Here is a 24098-nt window from a genome sequence, read left to right on the forward strand (position 1 = left end):
CTGGTGCCAAGTTCAAATGTTGCCCCGGAAGTGATGTCGCAACCGGAAGTGTCATCACGTCCAGGCTTTTTAAAAAGTGAAAAGTGGGAGGAACCCACCTCCTCCCCCTAGCAGCTCACCACCCACTTGCTCTGCTGCCTCTCCCCAGTCAATGGCATAGCTAAGGCTTCTCTTTCTGAAACCTTTATTGGCATATCAAACGATTAACAATTGTACTTTACAATTGACATGACAATTTGCATAACACTCAACAATTTAAACAAGATACTAGAATTATTTAAATTCTAACAGCGTTACTTTAAGGATCTCGGATAAATAACCAGCAACAGCTGCAGTTAGGGAATCACAAACATCACTCATAAACTTGGAGAGAATAATATCAGAGGGGATAAGGTCAGAAGGGATCCAAGAATCAAGGTAATGATTCCGAATATCAAAGTGTGCTGGGCAAAGAAAGAGTATATGAAACAAAAAATCAGGAGTCTCATGACAAAAGAGACAGAGCCTTTTCTCCCGTGGAATGTTAAAAAAACGGCCAGAATGAACTGCCGACGGGAAAATGTTGAGGCGAGCTAACATAAAGGCTCGTCTATGTAACGGATTGGTTAATGTATAAAAAATAATTAGATGCATGATTAAAGGATGGGGCCAAACCAAGGGAAAGAGGGGAAACAAACAGAATTGAGACTATTACTTAGATAATTGAATTCAAGTGCTAAGAGCTTGTCTTTTATCAATGAATATGCTCTTGGAAGACTCATATCTGCCAGGGATTCTAATGAGAGGTCGAGAGAAGCAAGTTTATTTTCTATCAACTGAAACCAAGAAGAAAAATAAGAATCTCTTAACAAATCATATAATAAGGAACCAGAATGAGAATTTAAAAACAGCTTAAGCCAATATTTAAAAGTAAGTAACCAGGCTGTAGTTGTTGGAAGATGGATACCTAATTCTAGGATAATTGTGGAAACACAAATTAAATTTGGAATCCCTAGAATTCTACGAAAAAAAGATCCTGCAATCTGATCAATATCCTTATTAATTGCTTTAATCCAAATTGGGGCACCATAAAACAAATGAGAAAGAATTTTGGACTGAAAGATCTGGATAGCAGCAGGAACATACTGGTTACCTTCATTATAAAAAATTTTTTAAAATGGCTTTAAGTTGGGGAGAAAGAGATGAAGTGATAGCTTTCTTATGAAGAGTCCAAGAAAGTTTATAATGAAATATAAGGCCCAAATATTTATAAGACTGGACTTGCTTATATATATTTGGACCTATCGTCCATGTTGTAGGGGACCAAGAGCGGGAAAACACCATAATTTGAGTTTTGTTTGAATTGATTGTTAGGTCATTTAGTGTACAGTACTCCTGAAATTTAGCCAAGATGCAGCGAAGTCCAGATTTAGTTAGAGATAATAGTACTGCATCATCTGCATACAAGAGGGTAAAGACAGGGACCCCGTTTAGAACCGGAGTAGAATGAGTAGAAGAAGAAAGAAAAGAAGGTAAATCAGATAGAAATAAATTGAATAATAAGGGAGCAAGGATACAACCCTGGCGGACACCATTGTGAATAGGAAATCTGTCAGTGAGAATATTAGAATTTGGGATCCGAACCTGACAAAAATTTTGAGAGTGTAATTGACGTAGCAGGAATAATAAACGCAAGTCTATTCCCCATTTAAGTAGTTTAGACCATAAAAGGTCTCTAGTCACAGAATCAAAAGCACCTTGGAGATCAACAAATGCAGCAAAAAGGTTAGCTTTATTATAAATAAAATACTTCTCTGCTAAATAAGTCAACGTAAAAATATGATCAAGGGTAGAAGCTCCTGCCCGAAAACCAATCTGTTCCTTTCCGGGGAGGTTTTTAGAAATTGCCCAGGAAGAGAGTTTTGTTAAAAGATACTTTGAATACAATTTTCCAATGTTTGATAATAAACTTATTGGGCGATAATTTGAGGGTGATGAAGGGTCACCTTTTTTGTAGACTGGAATGAGAGTAGATGTCAACCAGGCATCAGGAAAACGACCTGTGGAATTAACCAAGGTAAAAAAGGATGCAAGTGGTTCTGCCCACCAATTGGGATTATTAGACAAAGTCTCATTCAAAATGTTATCGGGCCCAGGAGCTTTACCGGGTTTTAAAGAAAGAATTAACTCATGTATTTCATTAGGGGAAACTGGAGGCCATTCCAAGAGATCCTGTGGAGTACTGCTGGGAAGTTGAATTGGGGACAAAGATGAGAATTTTTTTGAAAAAAAGTCAACCCAGGTAACTGCAGAGATAGATGGAAGCAAATTTGAAATTGAACAGGTTGATCTGGAAACTAAAGTCCAAAAGCCCTTTTGATTATGGGAAATAATTGCAGAATGTAATTGGTCCCACTTACGCAGAGCATACTGATGTCTTTTCTCATCAAATAATTCATAGCATGTTCTGCGTAAATAAAAATAGTCTCTTAAAAAAGATGGGATTGGATGAGAACGAATGAAAAAAAAAGAGAGCGTATTTGTTTCTTTAATTGCCAACAATCAGCATCAAACCAAGAATTATGGTTAAAAGGAACCCTGGATGGCTGTGAGGAACTAGAGAAGCTAAGAAAATTAACTAGAGAATCAATTAAAGAATCGTAATCTCTTATAGCTGAGGATGGAGAAGAAAAAGAAAGAAGGTTACGAATTAGAACAATAGTCTCCGGGTGACTAGTCCACTGGGAAAAGGCTTGTTGTGAAGTAAAGGACCATTTATAAGATCGACTGGAGTTAGAAGGAAATGAAGAAGAGTGGGGCACATCATGGGGAAAAGAAAATGTTAATAAAAGTGGAAGGTGATCTCCCTCAGAACGATGGCCCACTGAGAAATCAGAGAGGAAAGATAAGAGATCAGGGGAAACAAGGGCATAATCAATAACACTTGGGCCTCTCACTGAAAAATGAGTAAACTCTCCTGGGGAATCATTACCTCTAGAGCCATTTAATATAACTACATTAGCAGAGGCACATAAATCGACAAAGGAAGCAGCATAACTATTAAAGGATAAATCTTTGGAAACCCTTGGAAGATGAAGCCAAGGAGGGATTTGGTCATCCATAAACCAGTTCATATGTTGGACTAGCGCAGAATTACTGGGGCCAATTCTAGTATTAAGGTCCCCTATTATTATCAGCAAAGCAGAAGGAAAAGCTTTTAAATTTTCTTCTATAAGTTTTTCAAGAGATTCCCATAGATTGGAGGGAGTAATAGCAGCAGGGGGGATATACACATTAAACAGCAAAATCTTAAAAAAATTTATCTGTAAAAGAAAAATTTGACAATACAAAGATTGAATTGGTATATGAGAAAAGGAAAAAGGTGATGATAACTTTACAAGACAACAAAGTCCAACACATGGACGTCCCAAAATATTATTTTTGAAAGCGGGTAAATGGTAGGGAGTATAACCAGGAATGGACGGGGAAGACAAAGAGCATGTCTCCTGAAATAAAATTACATCAAAAGTTTTCAGAAAATTGATGAAGTCTTTATCTGAAGCTTTTCTGGACCACCCTGAAATGTTCCATGAAATTATAGTAATAGTCATAACGTTATGCAAGGAAGGAGAACAAAAATCAGTCAACGGGGAGAGGGGAAAGCAGAATGACTTTTAGGGGAAGCTTGAGGATCGTGTGAAACCTCTAGCTGAGTTATAATTGAGTTAGGAGGGGTGATCTGAGTATCTAAAGGAGGGCCAGATGTAAATTTATTAATCTCATTGTTTTTTAACGTACTGGAACCAATAAAATCAAAATTTAAAGGCGGGGGATATTGAGAGGAAGCATCAATTAAACGAAAAGAGTCAGATAAAGAACTTTTCTTAATAATACAAGTAGGAAAAAGGGATGTATGTGAAAGGGGCATCGGATTCAGGTTAGAGGGAACAACTGGAAGAGATAGAACATCATTTGGAATCAAAGCATCAGTAGAGATTTCTAAATTCGACATAATAGGCATTGGAGAAGGCTGACTAAAACAAGGATCATCCGGTCCTACAGAAGAATTAGGCAACAGGTTTGTTTTGGAAAATGCAATTTCTGGTTTATCAGCCTCCAAAGGGCAAGGAAGGGGAAATAATTTGGAAGCAGACAAAGAGCAATCCAAAAGGGGTAAAGTAGAGGAACCATTCTTTGCCGAATAGGGAGACTGTGCTGACGCAGGAACGTCCATATTTCCTCCTTGGAGAGAAATTTTAGATGGAACCAGTTTGGTTATAGAGGTATCACGAAAATAACGATGGACAGATATACCTACTTCCTGGAGAAATCTGGAGGTGGCAAATAAGAGTCTCGGAATATATGAGGAACGAAATTCCAGGAGGAGACGAAGAGGGCGACAAACAGAAGGTAGATGGACTGAATTCCGTAAATCCACCTTAGAAACAGGAACATTCAGCAAGGAGGCTAAATGTCTTCTGGCCAAATGGATTGTAGACCAGGCTGGGTGTCTCCTGGATGCCAGTTGATCAAATGATAGCACAGCTGCAGAAGCTTGATAAACCAGTTGGCTTGAACGTTCCAGCGAAGTTGCAGAGACAAACTTAGAGTGAGATGTTGAGGCTAAAGTAGAATGTCTCATCTCCAATGCAGATTGAGAAAAATTTTTAACAAAAAAGTTTGATGGCTTAGAAATCATTTGGTGTTGCTCCTTTAAAAGGCTCAATATATGGGAGATCTGAGAAAATATAGAAGATACCGTCTGGGCCGTCAATTGAGAATATTCCTTTAGCTTCGTAGATAATTCACAAGGATCTCCATTAATCATTTGTGCACTCCCCTCCAACTGAGAAGACTGCTGAGTTTCCAGCAGAGGTTGTTCTTTCGAAAGGGGAGACACAGGCTGGAAAAACTCTTCCAGAGACGGCTGACTCTCTTTGGAATTAGAGTTGTAGGAGGGCATAAACTTCTCTAATTTAGTTTGTTTCAGAGAAGGTAATGATGGCTCAAGGTCAGGACTAGACGGAGACAAAGCTCTTTTACGCCTCATTTGGAAAGACTGATTAGCCGTAGTTTTACAAACAATTGAGCTCTGCACAAGGAAATGACGGCCAAATAATGACAGGCTGACGATAAACTCAAGGGCAAGGCTTATCAAACTCAAGCACTTGAAGTCTGTAAAAGCAAAAACATGCTGGGAAGAAGTTCCTTAGTTCACGAGCAAGCAAAAATAAGACAAAAAACTCTCCAAATTGGCAGGGAAAATTAAAACAAAGTACAGTTACCGGAGCTCCGAATTCCAACGTCCTGTGGCTTGGACTCTCCCACGTGACCCAGCTAGCTAAGGCTTATATCTGCTACCTGGGGTCAAAGAAGATTTTGTAGCTCCCCTGCATAACAAAATCAAATTTAATTAAGTCAGTAAATAAAAAGCTATTGGTTCCATGCTGTATCATAATAACATCTCATTGGCACTCAGAACAATCAGTCTCATAGGTCAGTTTGGAGTTAAGCAAATCCACTTTTTGTTTCACAAGGCAGTTGTGTTTTCATTTTCTGGTTAATTGGCCATAACTTTTGATCGAATACAGATATTCCAGTGCAGTTTGTTGCATTGCATTCGGCATTAAATTACCTTTCCAGTTTTATATAACATGATGGTATTATTCATACATACCAAGATTTTCACAATTTTGGTCACTAGTGTCAAGCTCAGCTTGTTGCCCCCCTAAAGCTTGAAGCCTGGTGCAACTACTACCCCCGCACCCCCTTGGCTACACCACTGTTCTTGGATGTGAACTCTTCTACCTGTAAGAAATGTCTTGTGTTTTTCCTTTGTGTGCCATTTGCAGGGCCATGGCTTTTCCACATGGTTCAGCACTAGCACTGTATTTGTACAGATGTGTATCATCTTATTACTCTTAATATCACCTGGATCTGCTTTAGGAATAGCAGAAGCAAAACAAGCCCCTTATTGTGGTTGGCACACGGATTCTTTTTGTTAGGTAGGCTGCTGGTTAATGTTCCTTGATGGTCAGATGATGTGTCTATATTGAAGGAACTTATCAGGAGATGGTTTCTTGATATAAATCTCTCTCTCTCTCTCTCTCTCTCTCTCTCTCTCTCTCTCATTGGAATGAAAAAGTAACCAGAGTTTGGAGAAGGTGGTGTTGGGGAGGGGGAGAAGGGTAAGTGTGGAAGAAGAAACAGTGTTTTGGCAGTCTTGGAACAGATAGAGAGAGCTGCAGGTTGGCTTGAAGACACCTAGTGGTCTGTTGTTAGGAACTCACTTGTACTTCAACAGCTCCACTGGTCTTCTTCAGAGCACTATTCAAAGTGCTCATGTATTTAAGACCTTGGTACTCTCCCCACCACCATCACCACCACTGACACACACATCAGCCTGCCTAGACACAGTAGTGGTCACTGGAGGGTCTGGGGTTTTTTTTGCCTACTAAGGTGAGATAGATGATGACTAGGGAGAAGAGAGCCTTCTCAGCTGTGATTGTCAAATGCTCTCCCCACAAAAGGCTTGCCTGTCACTAAATTTGATGTCCTCTCATTACTAGACAAATATCTTTTTATTTTCCCAGGCCTTTAAAACCTTTTTAACTATTGTTGACTTGTTTTATCAACTGTCCCCCCCCCCCCCATTTACTCTTGCTGTGGAGTCTATTTAGTTGTTGTTTTGACTTTCTTTTGTAGGAAGGAATGTTATTTGTGCTGAAGAAGAAGGCATCACATGCAAAAGTGTTGGGCCAATACTAACAATATATTAGTAATTACATTTATCTTCTCTGCACCTATATGAAGGTTGTCTCCTTTCCCCCTTGCTATTGTTCAGGTGTTTCCCTCCCCTTTCTACTTCAAAGTGACAAGCAACAGTTTCTTTGTGTTACTCATGCAGATTACTCCTGCTCCTCTAGGTGTGTGCTCCTCTGCTGCTGTGTGTGGGTGCTAAGGACCAGCGGGTGTCTCCATGTCAAGCAATGGAATATTATCGTGTGCTGCGAGCCAGAGGTATCCCTGTCCGGTGAGTTCTCAGCCTTGTCTGCTAGCCCAAATACAGAGAAAGCTTCTTTGACATTCTTGTTTATACAGAGAGCCTTATGCTGGCCTGATGTCCAACAGGAACCTGTAGTGAGAGATAAAAGCAGTGGTTCCAAAACTGTGTGCTGTGGTGCATGAGGGCACTGCAGCAAGCTCACAAGAGTGTGCGGGATATCCCCGTCTGCCTCCTCTCCTCAGCTCTTCTGGGTGCTGTCATCTTGGATTGCGCAAGGTCCCAGGAAAGCCAAGAAGAAGAAGCCACTGCAAAAGAAGGGCACTGTGACCATGGTAAATTTGGGAACTGCTGACCTAGGAGATCTTGCAAAACTTGCTCCAGCAATGGTCAGAGCTGACCTAATTTATATCGGAGCAGATTCTGCAACCCCAGCCAGGCTCTGACTCCCAGAATAAGAGCCTTCTCTTTAAAAGGCTCACCCTTGTCCTCAGAGCCAGTGTGATGTGGTGGTTAAAGTGTTGGGCAAGGAAACCCAGGTTCAAATCCTCACTCAGCTATGAAGCAGGGTCAGTGACCTCGAGTCAATCAATCTCTCTCAGTCCAACCTACCTCACTGTGTTTAGAATAGAAAGAGGGGGAGAAGCCATGTATACTAAGCAGCTTGTAGAAAAGATGCTGTGTAAGTATGAATACTATACCTATGAATCAATTTATTATTGTTATTATTATTATTAATTGCAAACATCCACAGTCCAATAACATGTTTGCCAACAATGTTCAAATTGTTCTCCAAAGTAATCACAAATGCAAGTCAAGGACATTTGATTGTCAACCATCTTCTCCCCAAAGAACAAAAGGGAAATTGTCAAAACTCACATGGAACAAAGGATCAATTGCTGATTGATAAAATGATACTGAACAATTGCAAGTGAAGAAAAATGAATTTGGATGTTGCTTGGATCTTTGACTCCTTGCCACATACGTGGATTGAAAAAACATTGGAAATATTCAGCTAGTAGCAATATCCGAAAATTTTTATTAATGGGAATGGAAAAATGGAAAACTGACACTGAATAGGGAGGAACTTGGTCCTTGTAGATATCAGGCATGGAATATTTCGGGGAGACTCACATTCTCCTTCTCTGTTCATAATTACTATGATGCCAGTAACAGCAATACCAAACAAAACAAATTGTGGCTACAAAATATCAAAAAGAGCTGGAAAAATTTCTCTTGTAGTATATGGATAGTTTAAAATTAATAAAAAAAAGAAGTGGAAATCAAATCATTATTAAATAGAGTCCAAATATTCAGCCAAGACATAGCAATGAACTTTTATAAATGTGTGATACTGTCAATAAAAAGAGTAAAAATTGCTGACTCCGAAGGAATACAGAACAACTCTAGGATAGAATGATAATAAAAGGCCTGGCTAATAAGGAAAGCTACAAGTACCTGGGAACTCTACAAGCTGAAGGAGTACAACATGCTACAGTGAAAAAGATACGCCCCAAATACACAAAATGAGTATTACTAAATACTCATTACTAAATAGGAAATACTAAAATCAAAACTAAATGGTGGGAGCACAATCACAGCCATAAACTCCTGGGCCATTTCCAATGATTCGATATAGTTCAGGAATTATTTATTGGACTCAAGCAGAATATGATGCACTTGACTGTAAGACTAGAAAACTTATGACATGCCTTTCATCCTTGCAGTGACATTGACCAACTGTACCTACTGAGGAATAATATAATTATTTCAAAAAAATAATTGTAATAAATTATATAAAATTGATAAGAATAGTATCTTGGAAAAGAAGTTAGACTGCATTTGGAGATCTTGTGTGTGGCCTGTTTTCCTCAAACCTGCCAGCATTCTTATTCCATTCAAAATGCCTTTCTTCCATTTCAGCTGACTGGTTTGCATTGGTTTTTTTAGCCCTATTGTTTGATTTTTATTGTTAATTTTTTAAAATTTATTTTTTTCTTGTTCTCCATCTTGAGCATTACAAAGTTGACTAGCAAATGCTGTTAACCAATTTATGTTAAACTTCTTATTGGGATAAGTGGCAGGATATCCAGTAGGTGGTGCTATTGCAGCACAGACCCTATTTCAATCAAATAAGAGAAGAATTATCTCTCCAAAATTAATATCATCCAATGATCAACTTCCCTCTTAAGCAACTATGTTCAGCTTTGACACTCCATTGAATAATGATGCTCCATTGACTATACATGTTGTATAGTCTATAATATAGTACTAAAACAAAATATCAGGAAAATGTATCTTATAAGAGATACTTGGTGTTTTAATAAGGGGTGCAATATGCAAAGATTGGAAAGACAAAAGTATTGGGGGTGTGAATTTCATTTTTCCCCTTCTTTGAGCACTGGAATGGCATTTTGGTATTTCAATGGTATTTTCACACTGAAACTCTTGTGTCTGAAGACTATAAAAGAACATTCACTCAGCTCAAACATGTCATTGCATGTCTACATTAAGGCATTGGTCACCTGGGGCATCCTGGGGGACAAAGAGTAGACTGAGCTGTTCATCTAATTAACATAAGAACATAAGAAGAGCCCCGCTGGATCAGGCCATAGGCCCATCTAGGCCAGCTGCCCCCACCTGCCCAACTTCCCTCCTGCCTCCTGATTAAAACAATTGACAATTACCTTCCTCCATCTACAGTTGACAAAAGTAACACTTCGTTTTTCCAAGTAGCTCTGCTCTGTCTGCACAGAGGGCAAAAGGCCGCTTAAGAACATAAGAAGAACATAAAAAAGCCCATCCAATCCAGCTTCCTGGATCTCACAGTGACTCACCAGATGCCTCAGGGAGCATACAAGACCACAAGAGACCTGCACCATGGTGCCACTCATAAGAACAGCCCCACTGGATTAGGCCAAAAGTCCATCTAGTCCAGCCTCCTGTATCTCACAATGGCCCACCAGATGCCTCATGGAGCACACAAGACAACAAGAGACCTGCATCTTGGTACTCTCCCTTGCATATGGCATTTTGAGGTAACCCACTTCTAAAATCAAGAGGTTGCACATACACATCATGGCTTGTAACTTTTTCCCCAGAAATTTATCCAATCCCCTTTTAAAGGCATCTAAGCCAGGATGTCATCATAACATCCTGTGGCTAGCTGTTCCACAGACTAAATAGATGCTGGGTAAAGAAATTTTCTTCTGTCTGTCCTAACTCTCCCAACACTCAATTTTAGTGGATGTCCCCTGGTTCTGGTGTTGTGTGAGAGGGAAAAGAGCATCTCTCTATCCGCTCTATCCATCCCCTACATAATTTTGTATGTCTCAATCATGTCCCGTCCCCCCCAGGCGCCTCTTTTCTAGACTGAAAAATCCCAAACACTGTAGCCTTTCCTCATAAGGGAGGTGCCCCAGTCCAGTAATCATTTTGGTCACTCTCTTCTGCACCTTTTCAATTTCCACTATATCCTTTTTGAGATGTGGCAACCAGAACTGGATGCAATATTTCAGGTATGGCCAAACCATTGATTTGTACAATGGCATTATAGTATTAGTCGTTTTGTTCTCAGTACCGTTTCTAATGATCTCAAGCATGGAATTAGCCTTCTTAACCACTGCCACATATTGGGTTGACACTTTGTAATGTAGTATAATAATTCCAATAATGTAAAATAATTTGAGAAACCACAAATTGTTTTTTTTCCAACAAAAATGTTTGACTTTTTATTCTTATTGATCTGATCAAATGCTAATTTCACTATGTGCAGTTCTCTAACTCATTTTTTAAAGGGATCCAAGTGAAAAATAACCGTGTCTGAAATGTAGGAATGTCTTCATCCCTTATTTTAGTGAGGGCATTCATAACATTTTGAAGTCACATGTTGAGGTTGGGCCCCTTTCTAACCAAATGCCTCCACAGGAGTGCCCCAATACTTGTTGAGACCTGAAAAAGGAGGAAGTTAACCCTTTTGCATAAAAAATACGAGGCTCAAAGCTGCTGTTGGCCACAAATAATGCTCTTTACTGCAAATAGCAGCCTTGGGGGTAACAGAAGAAAAGATGGAGGAGACAAATGATTATGAAGAGATGAGATCGAGAATAGCTAACTAATACCAGTAGGCAAGGAAATATTAACAGCATGAGACAGGATAACTTTTGCTAAAAATGGATTTAACAAATCCTAAAGCAATACATAACATTATTAAGAAGCTCTCATCCATTCCTTGTTTCCAGATTTTCCAGTTGCAGAGCCTGTGTGTTAGAAGTATGTTATAGACACCACAGCATCTTAACCTAAACAGTCCACAGTTTTTTACCTGTGCCTACCAAAATCTGTGAACCTCTTCTACAGTATATCTTGTTACATCTGCATCTGTTGAAAGATTGCATCTTGCAGTGGTTTTCTAACAGGTCAGATGAATAGTTCCATGGCACCTAAGGGAAACTGAGGGCCCAATCCTATCCAACTTGCCAGTGCCAGTGCAGCAGCAATGCAGCCCCAAGGAAAGGGAACAAATATTCCATTACCTGGAGCAGTTCTCCGTGGTTGCCCTTCTATTCCAGGATGCAGCATATGTCCCATTGGCATGGCTGCACCAGTGCTGGAAAGTTGGTTAGGATTTGGCCCTGAGTTACTCAGTACCCATGGTAGAAAGTTGTCCTTTGAGTTGATGAATTGGGGAGAGTTTAAGGTTTTCTTCCTGGGAGCATCTGGGTAAGTGCCTGCTTGAGCCTGGTGTTAACTAGCACCAGGATGGCAGCCTGGGCAAGAGAGTACCCTATCAACACTATACAATACACACAAAAAACAATCTTCTTGTATTCAGTGGATGATGTCAAAGGCAAGATCTGTGCTAAGAAGAAAGAAAGGTAAAGGAAGAGGAGAAAGAGCACAGTTCTGGCTGCCTTGAAATGAGCTTCTGTTTGGGGGTTCCTGAAACTGGACTCTTTGCCTGTCATCTGGCAAACATGTCTGTAGAGGAAGGCAACAGTCACAGTGGAGCAAAGTAAAACCACAAGAAGAGAGCCGGAGCAGCCGATAACGAAATAGAATATTTCGTAGGAAGGGAGAATTTTGTCCTCTCCTGCATTTTGGGTCATGTCTGTAATGTTGGCTGTGGTTGTGTTGCTCTGGAGATGTACAGGAACAAACTGAAATGCAAAGACAGAAGAGAAGATTGAGATGACTGCAGATGCCGCAAGAGTCCAGGGTAACAGACACAATATCCGCTGCTTGCACCAAAGGAAAAGAGAGTGTGTGCCGTTCACTATCTTGATGCAGTAGAAGACACAGAGCCAAGCAGTGAACCAGTATCTGGATAAGACAGCAATGTTTAGAAGGACGTTGGTTACTCGACTCATTAAGTAGTTCCTAATGTTGAAGTGCTCCCTGTAGACAACTGCCATCACTGAAGCTGTGCAGCAGATATTGGAAATGCTGAGACTCAGGAGGAGGAGTTCGCTGGAATTCAGACTCCTGGATTTAGCCCATTCAATGACTATCACTGCAGTTATGAAGGCATTGGAGGTGAACCCACCCAGGGCTAATCCATGAAGGGTTACCAGAAAGGCAATGGGTAGGGGAGAAATCATATTGCCCGGTCCTAAGTGCGGATGGACTTCACCCTACCAAAGTTGCTGAAGAGAGAAGGAAATGCCTGTAGCTGACCTGAAACACGCATTAGGAACTGAGCATTAACCAATGCAAATCAAAGGGACTCTTCTGTTACCTATTTCCATAAGGCTTCCATGTGGCTCACTGGTGCTGATGTGTGCCATATGGAAGGGCCTGCCTGACAACTTTCGTTAAGTGATGCTCTAGGGGTTATGTGAAATGAGGGTTTGTCAAGTCCCAAGACATTCGTCGTTGCAGGCTTTGGTTTTCTCCTTCAGTAGACAGATAAATGGGAGGAATTGGAGACAGATTGGTTGAAATAAGTAGTGCCTTAGCAAGTGGGGGGGGGTGTAGTCCGCCTTGGGTGCCAGGTTGAGGTATCTTGTGAGGATCACAAAATGCAGCTGTAAGAGAGGTTGCAGCACTCCCATGTTCTTCTTCTGAGGTGAAGAGCACATGCTGCTTCACTGCCAACTCTTCTGCTCAGTGGTTCTAAGAGGGTGACAAAACACCACTTAGCCTCCTGGCTCCTGTCATAAAGCAACCAATGAAGCAACAGATGTCACAGCCAGATCACCCTCACATCCAAAGAAAATGTGTGCCAAATTGCTGTATAAACTTCTGTCTGTGGTATTACATCAAAGTTAGGGTGACATTAACTGAGTGAGCTCTCTGACTAAATGACCCCTAATTTCTTACTAAAAAGAGATACATGTCTAATAAAAATGGAGGAGAGTGTCTTGCAACAGAAGCACCCTTTTGCTCTGCCCAAACTGTTAGAAAGCATTGAGTGAAATGCCAGTTAAGCGCTTCTCTATTAGCTGGTCGACTTGGCCTCTTTTCTCTGCTCAAGCATCTGTTTATTTCAAAACTGGTCATGTGCAGAGCACTACGAAGCCCTGAAATGTGCAGATCTGAGGCCATCCCTTTTTGAAGGAATTGGAGCGTAGTTGTAACTAGGCTGCAGATGCTTTAAAATCTCTGGAAGGAGACTCAATGAATCTGTTGAGAAAATGTTATGTGTTGGAAAAATGTTACGTGTTGGAAATTCTGTCTGCCTTTTCCTACCTACCCACAAAAAGTTGTGTTTTGTTGTTTGGCAAGCAGACTTCAATTTATCTGCTTGGTCCCAGTGTTGTACAAGAAAAAAAATCCATTGGCACAGTAACTTATAGTTTGGTTTCCACTCAGTCCTTTTTCTCCTGCCATTGCTAAGCTTAAGTACAAGCATCTGAGAGAATCACTTGTTCTTCCCCATTTTGTTCCTCACTCAGTTTTCCTTCTCATCCTCTGTTTCCCTTGTGTCTGTTTAGACTGTAAGCCTCTTGAGGAAGGGTCTTTTCATTCTGTGTAAAACATCATGAACATTGATGCACAGCGATGTCTTTAGGGTTTGTGTCACCCTGTGTCACCTTGTGGCACTCCTATGATGAACCTTCTCCCATGCAGTAGGTGTGGCAACTCCCTGGGTGGTGGGCATGGTGATATACCATCATCCCACTCCTGCTGTTTGTTTTTGCTATAACTTTTGATAGAATAGAAATTTCAGCACGGTTTGTTTCATTGCATTCTGCATGAAATTGCACATCGATTACTATATAACATGATCGTATTATTCAAAAATACAAAGATTTTAAAAATGTGAGCCAGTAGTGGTATCACACACAAACACCCTGTGTGTGTCACCCGGTGCAGCCCGTACCCCCTAGAAACACCACTGTGATGGCATTCTATAAATATTGCCTGTTTTTCTATAAACAACATGTTCTCATTTGCTTGTATTTGCTTGCAGGTAAAGTCTTTCAGGTCACACAGAGTTCTTGCAGCTTGTTGATTAGGAGGAGGGTGTCAGAGGTTAATGTGGGGTTGTGGGAAGTTTGGATATTGGTCACTAGCTTAGATTACTTTAAAAGTGGATTCTGAACATTCAAGGCAGATTATAGATCAATCGGTGGCTATTAACCATGATGGCTACATTAAACCCCCAGATGCAGGGACAGTAGATTGTATACTGGGGGTGTCAAAAATATACAGGCTACGGGTGTTGAATGGCCTAGCTACACCTCAGAAAATAAGGAATAAGCTACCCGATGCTCACACCATCTCAGTGTTAGTTAGTAATTCTACTAGCACTGTTAATAGCTGAATTTATTTTATTAATATTGTATAGCAGTATTTCTCAAACTGTGGGTTAGGACCCACTAGGTGGGCTGCAAACCAATTTCAGATGGGTTCCCATTCTTTTCAATATTTTATTTTTAATATATTAGACTTGATGCTGCCATAGTATGTGACTGCATTTAGGGAAATGTTACAGATCTGTACTTTTAACAGGCTACTATGTATATGCTTTTAACTATGAGAGTAAATGGGACTTACTCCTGTGTAAGTGTTGGTAGGATTGCAGCCTAGGATTGTAAAAATTTTTCCTACTTGATGATGTCACTTATGGCCATGACATCACATCACTGTAGGTCCCAACAGATTCTTTTTCTAAAAAGGTCCCAGTGCTAAACGTTTGAAAACCACTGATGTATAAGATGCAAATATTAAGTATGTTTCATTAATATAAGAGATAAGTGTGCTACTTATTTACATGTTAAATGACAATAGAATAGAATAAAAAAGAGCAAAAAACAGAGCAGCAAATAAGAGTAGCATGGAAACAATTAAGAGCCCAATCCTACTGATGGTGAGCACCAGCGCAACAGTTACTGCGCTGGCACTGGTGTAAAGCACTTTTTGACACCTGGAGAGTAAGCTTCACTGGTGGGCAGACCAGTGTCCTACGGGTGCCACATACAGCCTGATGGCCACTGGGGCAGGTAAGTGCTGGGCCGAGCAATGGAGGAGTGGGGGAGAAGGCAGAACAGAGGTGGAGAGGGGATTTTTGGGGAGGGAGAGGGTGGAGAGAGGGATGGTTCAGGTCAGGGAGGGTGGCGGGGGCAGCAGAGGAGGCCTCCACTGCATCCTAACCCCTTTCCTGGACCTGAAAGTCCTATACAGGGCTGCTCGGTTCTGTTTCAGATCCGGTAGCCCCATTGAGCAGATTGGGGCTCTACTTTAGGTCTGCTCATTTTCAGCACAGGATACTGTGTGGGACTTCACCGCCAATGCTCCTGCGTTGGATAGGTTTGGGCTGCCAATCAGTTATTTAAAAGTCTAGCAAAATGAAAACATGTGTGCCTGACATCAACGGAACACCAGGTCCCCAACTGGCAAACCTTCCTGGGGTGTGAGAATACTAAAACAAGGGCACCACCCCCAGAAGGCCATGACCCCAGTTGCTCCCTGCCTGAACTCAAAAGGCAGGAACACCCAAACATGGCCTCCAAAGATGATCTTGGTGCATGGACAGGCTAGTGTTGCTATACATTATATTTTCAGGCATCCATGCCCAGAATTGTGCAAGGCTGGGAATACACCAACATTTTTAATTGGGCCTGGATGTGGAGTGGGAGGCTATATAATGCTGTAAGCACATTAAGTACCAATCCTATCCAACTTTCCAGCACCGGTGCAGCCGCAGTGTAGCCTTGAGGTAAGGGTACAAATGTTTCCATACCTTGAGAAGACCTCTGTAACTGCCCCACCACCACAGGATGCAGCTCATGTCCCATTGGCACGGCTGCACTGGCACTGGAAAATCAGATAGGTTTGGGTCCTAAGAGATGTTCCCACCACCCAGTTCTTCCTAGCAGCTGCATTTTGAGCCAACTGCAGTTTATGTACAGTCTTCAAAAACAACCCCATATACATTATGCCTCAGTTATTTTCACAGCAGATGCTATCATCTCCCAAACTGAGAGCCCGGCATTGGCACTAAGCCACAATAGCTGATTTACCTCAGAGATCGACCTGCACTGAGCTAAACAGAACTTAACTGTAGTAGGTTTTTTAGGTGACCCACATGGTGGGTTACATCCAGTGTAACATGCCTCAGAGAAAGAATGACTCTGGATGCCACCCATCTTGTTCCTGAGCACTGCCATCTTGAGCCAGTCAGATACCATTTTTGATGTTCACTTTCCTGATCAGTTCAGGCAGGTGCTGCATGTCCACTGCTGGTTATAGCAACTTTGGCTCTGCACTGGATCCCAGTAGTATTTTGTGTCACGTAGAACGAACTTAATACAGTCAACCCCTCAGGGCCAGCCCTATTGTGAAGCAGGGTGGATTGGCTGCTTCAGGTAGCAGATAATGGTCTGGTTCTTGGGAGCAGCACAGCAGCCCATCCAGATACCACTCCCATGGGTGGTCTGCATAGGAAAGAAGGCAAATTGGCATCACGCTGTTTTTCCTCCTGCCCCCGTTTTCTATTAGGAAGGGGAAGAGACTGGAAAGAAGGAAAGAATTTGAGCTGTAATTCTAATGACATGCAAAGGGCCAGGTGGTATTTGGTGCTCTGGTTCCTGCAGCAAAATGTTATGAGCTGACACTGCAGGCACTTTCTAAAGCCAAAGGGCCCTGTTACCCACAGTGTTCCCAGAAAGTGTTTGATAGTGCTTAAGAGGCTGCTCCTGATTTCGTGCCAAATCTTTCAGCTTTGAAATGCCTCTTTGAGTGAAAGGGAGCCTTGCAGCCCCGATTGATACATGCAGGGCTTTTTTTCTAATGGAACGCGGGGGAACGGAGTTCCGGCACCTTTTTGCAGGGGCCCCTCCCCTTCGGAGGCATTCTAGGAGGGGGGAGCAAAACAGAGGCAAAGTAGACAGCCACAGGATTGGACTCTAAGGCTGCCATCCTATCCACAGTAAGCCCCATTCACTAAAGTGGACTTCTGAGTAGACATGCATAGGATTGGGCTCTTAGGCTGCAATCCTAGGCACTTTCCTGGGAGTAAGCTCCATTGACTAGAACGAGACTTACTTCAGAGTAGACATACCTAGGATTTGGCTCTTAATCCTGGCAGAGATATATATCTGCACCCATTTTCACATACTAAGGACAGGTGAAAAGGGATTCTACGTGTGTACAACATGCTGTTCAGCCTTGCCAGAGATCTTCCTCATCCTTCCCCCACAAGCATGCCCTCCGCCAGCCAGCATTTGCAGCTCCTCTCCAGCAATGCACAGCAGCTGCTCAGGGCAGCAGAGAACATACAATTGCATGACAAGTGCCTTCCCAAAGACATAGAGTATTCTGATACCTGAATTAAACCATATTTAATCACTTGTTTGCAAATGTAGCTGTTTCTATGTGCACCTAAGGACCCCTCTCGTGTAAGAATTCCTTTTTTGTTCTTACTCCCACAGTTACTTAGAGTAATTTTACTACTTGGAACTCATGTAAGCCATTTTTCAGACTCCATTCACTGTTTCCTCTCCTCGAATTAGTGCCACACTACATACTACACACTACAAGTGCACCTGTACAGTATTTTTCCCCATGTGTAGAAAAAATAGCTAGAGGGTAGGGGATGTGGAGATTGACAGCCCAATCCTATGCATGTCTACTCAGAAGTAAGTTCATCTTTAGGGGGGAAGCACATAAAAAATATTTTATTTCTCCAATAAAAAAGGGTTTATAAATAAATAAATAAATAAGTTAAATAAAAGATTAACAAGTTGTGAGTTCTTGCACCTTTTTTTCCACAAAAAAAGCACTGGATACATGTAATAGAATGCGTAGCAGCCCCTGTTGTGTTAGTAGGTCTGTTGTGTTAGTAGGTCTTGCTCTCAAAGTGCAAACAGGGTTGCAGTCTTAGGTGATAATGTTTTTGGAGTTATGTAGCGGTGTTAGCTTTTTAACATCTTAAAAGCACACCATTGTGTGTGCTGCTGTTTACCAGAAGGCAGATGCAAATATGCATCCCTGATATGGCACAGTGGTAATTGTATCCATTCTCCATTTGCATCTCTCTGATTACAGCTGGATGTTCCATAAACAACAACTTCTACTAGATTCCTGAAAAACCATCGCCTCTTCATTGCCTCTGCATTGCCTCTGCAGAGCTTCTGTAATGTAGTTACTAAGAAGGTGTACTGTAAATCAGATCTTTCACTGCTGCTAATCCCACCTACGAGCAGCCAAATCCCATTCTCTCCAGCGCCAGAGTGGCTTCCACTGTATCCAGCTGGGCCAGGGAGGCCACCAGAGGTCTCCACAGGAAGGGGCCTTTCATCCCCTTCCCTCTAGGAAAGCCCCAGGCCCAACAATGGGGCTACTTGAGTCTGATCCAGCTATTTTGCAGGTGCAGACTTGAGAAGCCCCATGTTGGGCTTATCAGCCCGATGTGGGGCATAGGATCCTGTGGAGGATGCCTCCACCAATCCTACCTCCATCCCAAGCCACTCCCTCCACCTATTCTGCCCTCCCCCAGCCCCAGAACACCTCCCCCTGCCCCCAAAAGGCGCATTGCTACCCGGTGCAGCTGCTTACCCCAGCAGCTCAACACGGGCATTATCCCAGCACTGATGCTCAGCAGCAAGTGGTGCTGGCCCAGCACTGACACTCCCTCCTCCCCAGGTGCCAAAAACATGCTTTACAGCCGATTTTCTACGCCCAGCACCAAAACTACGCTTGTATTGCTGGTGCTTGAGCCCTGTGGATTGGGCTGTAAGGAAGTTTAACCATTCCTTCTCAGCCTTTGCTCCCCAGCTGTAATATAGGGATAATAATGCTTACTTCAGTGTCATAAGGACTATATTAAGCTAACACATATGAAACATCCTGCTCACTCGCAGGCAGTGCTAAACAGTTCAATTTTATTATCAGTTGAGGCTTGAGATATGGGAAGCAAGCTTCAGAAAGGGCTAGTAAAAGAAGTTCAACTTTACATTTTCAGAAAAGTTTTCAAAATATTCTGCTTTTGAGTGCACAGAAAAATGCAGTCCCACACAATTTCTTTCTGTTAGTCACTGTAGACATGTGAAATAATAAAGCAGTACTTTGCTAACAATGTTTTAAAATAGGGGTGTCCAAAGTTTTTGGCAGGAGGGCCACATCAGCTCTCTGACATTGTGTTGGGGGTCGGGGAAAAAAGAATTAATTTGGATTTAAAATTTGAATAAGTTTACATAAATGAATATATTAAAGATGAACTTATATGAATGAATGAAGGTATTGCAATAGCTCAAGGTCTATAAAAAGGCTTTGCACAAAGTAAGGCTGGCCTTTCCTTTGCTGCTGCTACTGCATCACAGACGTGAAACAACAAACAGTGGAGGAGCCCTCATCCCACAGCTCACGCAAGAGGTCAAACAGTTGCCCTCACACTGAGAGTAGTTGCATTGGGCCAGTGTGGGCTCCAACAAATCTCTGGAGGGCCAGAGGCTCATTGGAGACTGGGGGCTCCCTGAGGGCCGCATTGAGAGGCCTCAAGGGCTGCAAGTGGCCCCAGGGCTGGGGTTTGGGCACTCCTGTTTTAGAATGAAATGAGTATTATTAGTCCTGTGAAATAAGCATTTGACCTGGATCTTAACAATAAAAAGTTGACAGTTACAGGAAATGTTTGCTGTATTTATCTCATAGCCATGATAAACATATAGAAAGTCCCCAACTCCTGGATTCTAAAATTTCACCTAAAATTGCTCTCTGAGATTTTCTAACCTTTTGGAGTGCAAGAACATCCAGTGATTCATTTCAGATTTATCCAGTTAGTTGTATAGAGATGGTACTGATTAGATAAACAGAACGGAATCCATCATTTTCCAAACTGACAGCATTCCCCAAGTTCAGTTTTTCCCAGATTTTCAATATGTCCGTCGCAGGGATCAAATGAAGGTTTCCTGCAATGTTCAGCTTTTGTTCTTAATGTTGTGGTGAAATGCTAATGCCACTAGATTAATGTATGAGCTTGGTTGTTTTTGTTTTTTTTAAAGGAATGCCAAGGGAAAAATAACCCTGTGTAGAGGAAACTTATTTCTTCATTTCTGGTTCCAACATGGTTGTTCATAGCACCCGAGTAAGAACAATGGGCCTCAAATGTACTTCAAAGTCATGTGCTGTGGAAGGGGCCTCTATTGCTTCTAAAGAAAATGACTCTATAGAGAACCCCAGGACAACTTAGGACCTCAGATAAGAGGAAGTTAACCCTTTCCTTTGGTTCCATTTTCCCACCAAAAATCCTGACCCTAAATCTGCTACAGGTGCTGTTGTTTGCTCCAGTTGGCAGTGTCAGGGACAAGACAGAAGGCAGAGGAGAAAAATGGTTGTCAGGAATAGCAGGAAAGGGATAAGGAACAATTAACCAATTGCAGAAGGCAGGGAAAATTTTACTGCCTTGGGTGGGATAGCCCTTGTTGGTAAACAAACTTAACAAAACTGAGAGCAATACATCTCCGAAGCTCTCAATGTATTCCTTGTTTTCAGATTTGCCAGTTCCAGAGGCTCTGTATTCAAAGTAAGTCAGAGACATCACAGCATCTTAGCCAACCTTTATTTGCCAATCTCTTCTGCAGTATGCCTTGTTCAAAGATTCTTGTTCAAATGTTCAAAGATTCCTTTTTGCAGTAGGGATTCTAACAGAGCAGTTGAGTTTACAGAGCAGATGAATATTCCACTGCATCAAAGGAAAACTGAATAACACAGTACTCAGTACCACTGGAAGGAATTTCTCCCTCAGATGAATGCATTGGGCAGAGGTTAAGTCTTTCTTCCTGGAAGCATCCAGGTAATTGCTTGCTTGAGCCTCACCAAGCACCAAGTTAACCAGCACCAGGATGACAGCCTGGACAAGTGAATCACCATGGCAGACAGCCAAAAAGTAATCATATTTTCTTCAGCCTTTGTCATCACAGTCAAGATCTGTGCTATAAATGAAGAAAGGTAAAGGAAGAGAAGGAGGAGCACAGTTCCAGCTGCCTTGAAATGAGCTTTTGTTTGGGGGTTCCTGAAACTGGATTCCTTGCCTGTCATTTGGCAAACATGTTTGTAGAGGGAGGCAACAATCACAATGGAGCAAAGGAAAACCACAAAAAGAGGACAGGAAGAGCCAATAACTAAGAAGAAAGTTATGAAGGAAGGGAGAATTTTGATCTCTAACTCTTCTCTGCCCATGTCTGTAATGTTGACTGTGGATGTGTTGCTCTGGAGATACACAGGAACAAGGTGAACTTCATAGGAAGGGAGAACAATTAAGTCAAACTCTTCTTGGTCCATGCCTGTAACGTTGACTGTGGTTGTGTTGCTCTGGAGATGTACAGCAACAAGCTTAAATGCAAAGATAGAAGAGAAGATTGAGATGGCTGCAGATGCCACAAGAGTCCAGGGTAACAGCCACGATATTCTCTGCTTGCACCAAAGGAAAAGGAAGTTGGTGCTATTCACTATCTTGATGCAATAGAAGATACAGAGCCAGGCATTGAGCCAGAATCTAGATAACATGGCAGTGCTCAGAAAAATGTTGATTACATGAGACATTAAGTGGTTCCTGAAATTAGACTTGAAGTGCTCCCTGTAGACAATTGCCGTCACTGAAGCTGTGCAGCAGATATTGGACATGCCGAGGCTCAGGTAGAGGAGTGCACTGGAATTCAGACTCCTGGATTTAACCCATTCAGTGACTATCACTGCAATTATAAAGGCATTGGAGGTGAACCCACCCAGGGCTAAACCAGTAAGAGTTACCAGACAGGCAATGGATAGGAGAAAAGACATATTGCCTGGTCCTCTGTGCAAGTGGACTTCGCCCCAACCAAAGTTGCAGAAGAGAGACAGAAAGTGACACTAGCTGACCTAGAGTGTACTTTACGAACTGAGCATCAACCAATGCAAATGAAAGGCTCTTCTGTTACCTATTTTCGTAAGGCTTCCATCTGGCACACGAGAGCTGATGTGAGGCAGGTCCTTCCACATGGTCCACAACTTTCCATAGGTAATGCTCTGTTCTGAGGGTTAACCCAAGTCATTCATAGCCAAATCATTATTTCTAGCAGGCTTTGATTTTTTTCCTTCAATGTACAAATAAATGGCAGGAATTAGAGACAGCATTGTTAAATTAACGAATGAGATGCCCCATATTCAGACTCTCCCAATTAAAGTTTTTGGTTCTACTAGTGGCTGGTACAGCTGATTTTCTTTTATTAATGCCATATAGGTAGCAAAAATTATGTATTTTAGTAATTTAAGGGACCTGTATGCCATGGATTTACTAGTTAAAAGAACATAAGAAGAGCTCTGCTGGATCAGGCCAAAGGTCCATCTAATCCAGCTTCTTGTATTTCACAGTGGCCCACCAGATGCCTCAGGGAGCACACAAGATACCTGCATCCTGTTGTCACTCACTTGCAAATGATATATTGAGGTAGCCTACTTCTAAGACCAGGAGGTTGCACATACCCTTCATGGCAATAGAATGCTGAAGATTTGTAAATTAAATTTACCTTCTCTGCCCTACTGGTTGCTACTTGCTCTTCATCCTCTTCCCCCAATACCTTGGTTTTTCATTTTTTTAAAAAACTGTGCAGTTTTACACAGCAGCAAATGCAGCTACTGACACTCTGTCATGATACCTGATTTACCTTGGAGATTGGCCTGCACTATAAACAGGCCAATCCAGACTAGTGGTCTGGCAGTGCAGGGTTCTTTACAGCTGTCGCCATTTTTCTTTACAGAAGCCATTTTTCACAGCCAGACTGCTGCTGCAATCATTCAGGGGCTGCGTGCCAGTGGCCTTGCGGATACCCAGTGGGGGGGGGATGATGTGGGGCGTGGAACAGGATGCAAAGAGAGGAGGAATGGGGCTAAGAACAAGGTGGGGAGGAGGGTGGATCAAGGCAGGGAAGGGGAAGGTATCTGTGACAGTGGTGCTGCCACTGTCGCCCTTCATTTCCTATCCTATCTCCCTTCATTTCACCATCCTGGGTCCACTCGGATTTGCAGCAGCTAAAGTGCTGGTGCAGGTCTGTGTAGATGCATTTGAGCAGTGAAGGCTAACCACTGGGCAAGGGAACAAATGTTCCACAGACTTGGAGGAAACCTCCAGGACATCCCTGCCCCCCCCCCCCGTAGGATGCAGCACACACTCCAGTGACATGGCTGCATTGACAGTGGGGTTGTGTGATAGAATTGGGTGGTAATTGCACTTAACTTTAGTAGGTTTTGCCAGAAACATTGTGGTTTGCGTCCTCTGTAACATGCTTCACAGGAAGGGTTACTCTGGATGCCGCCCATCTGCTTCCTCAAAGCGCTGCCATCTCATGCCAGACAGACACCATTTTTGGTGTTCCCTTTCCAGATGGGTCCGTGTTGTATGTCGAGTGCTGGTTAGAAAAGCTTTTTCCTGCACTGGGCCACAATATTTGTGGAATGTAGAGTGAACCTTTAATCCTGTCAGCCCCTCAAGGCTGGCCCTCTCATGAAGCAGGGTGGAGTGGCTGCTTCAGGTGGCAGGTCATGGTCTGGTTTTTGGGGGCAGCACAGCAGCCCATGCAGAAACCTTTCCCATGGACAATCTGCATAGGAAGGAAGGCAAGTTGGCATCGTGCTGCTTTTCCTCCTGCCCCGCTCCTCTTTCCTATTAGGAAGGGGAAGAGACTGGAAAGAAGGAAGG

At 42.3% G+C, this 24098-nt stretch overlaps 3 protein-coding genes across 7 annotated transcripts in view; 1 reads left to right on the forward strand and 2 right to left on the reverse strand.

Moving 5' to 3' along the window:
* The window catches only part of LOC136640595 (acylamino-acid-releasing enzyme-like), an 82686-nt gene that overhangs the window by 25031 nt on the left and 33557 nt on the right, over positions 1-24098 (forward strand). For 2 of the 5 annotated variants that reach the window (XM_066615779.1, XM_066615777.1), the window contains exons 20-21: positions 2184-2281; positions 6906-7012. In XM_066615779.1, coding sequence (XP_066471876.1) covers positions 2184-2281; positions 6906-7012 — 205 coding nt within the window. Of the gene's footprint in view, positions 1-2183; positions 2352-6905; positions 7013-24098 lie in introns of those variants that run through there. The other 3 variants (XM_066615778.1, XM_066615780.1, XM_066615781.1) reach the window with 2 other exon arrangements.
* On the reverse strand, positions 11677-12582 carry LOC136641141 (taste receptor type 2 member 40-like). Its single transcript, XM_066616803.1, has one exon. It carries the CDS (start codon positions 12580-12582, stop codon positions 11677-11679), a length of 906 nt encoding a protein of 301 aa, XP_066472900.1.
* LOC136641150 (taste receptor type 2 member 60-like) lies at positions 12594-22402 on the reverse strand. Its single transcript, XM_066616814.1, is given in 5 exon segments — positions 12594-12658; positions 21242-21286; positions 21289-21583; positions 21680-22155; positions 22342-22402. Coding segments are annotated over 5 exon segments (942 nt in total).

This window comes from Tiliqua scincoides, chromosome 2 (genome assembly GCF_035046505.1).
Source record: "Tiliqua scincoides isolate rTilSci1 chromosome 2, rTilSci1.hap2, whole genome shotgun sequence".
NCBI classification, from domain to species: Eukaryota; Metazoa; Chordata; class Lepidosauria; order Squamata; family Scincidae; genus Tiliqua; species Tiliqua scincoides.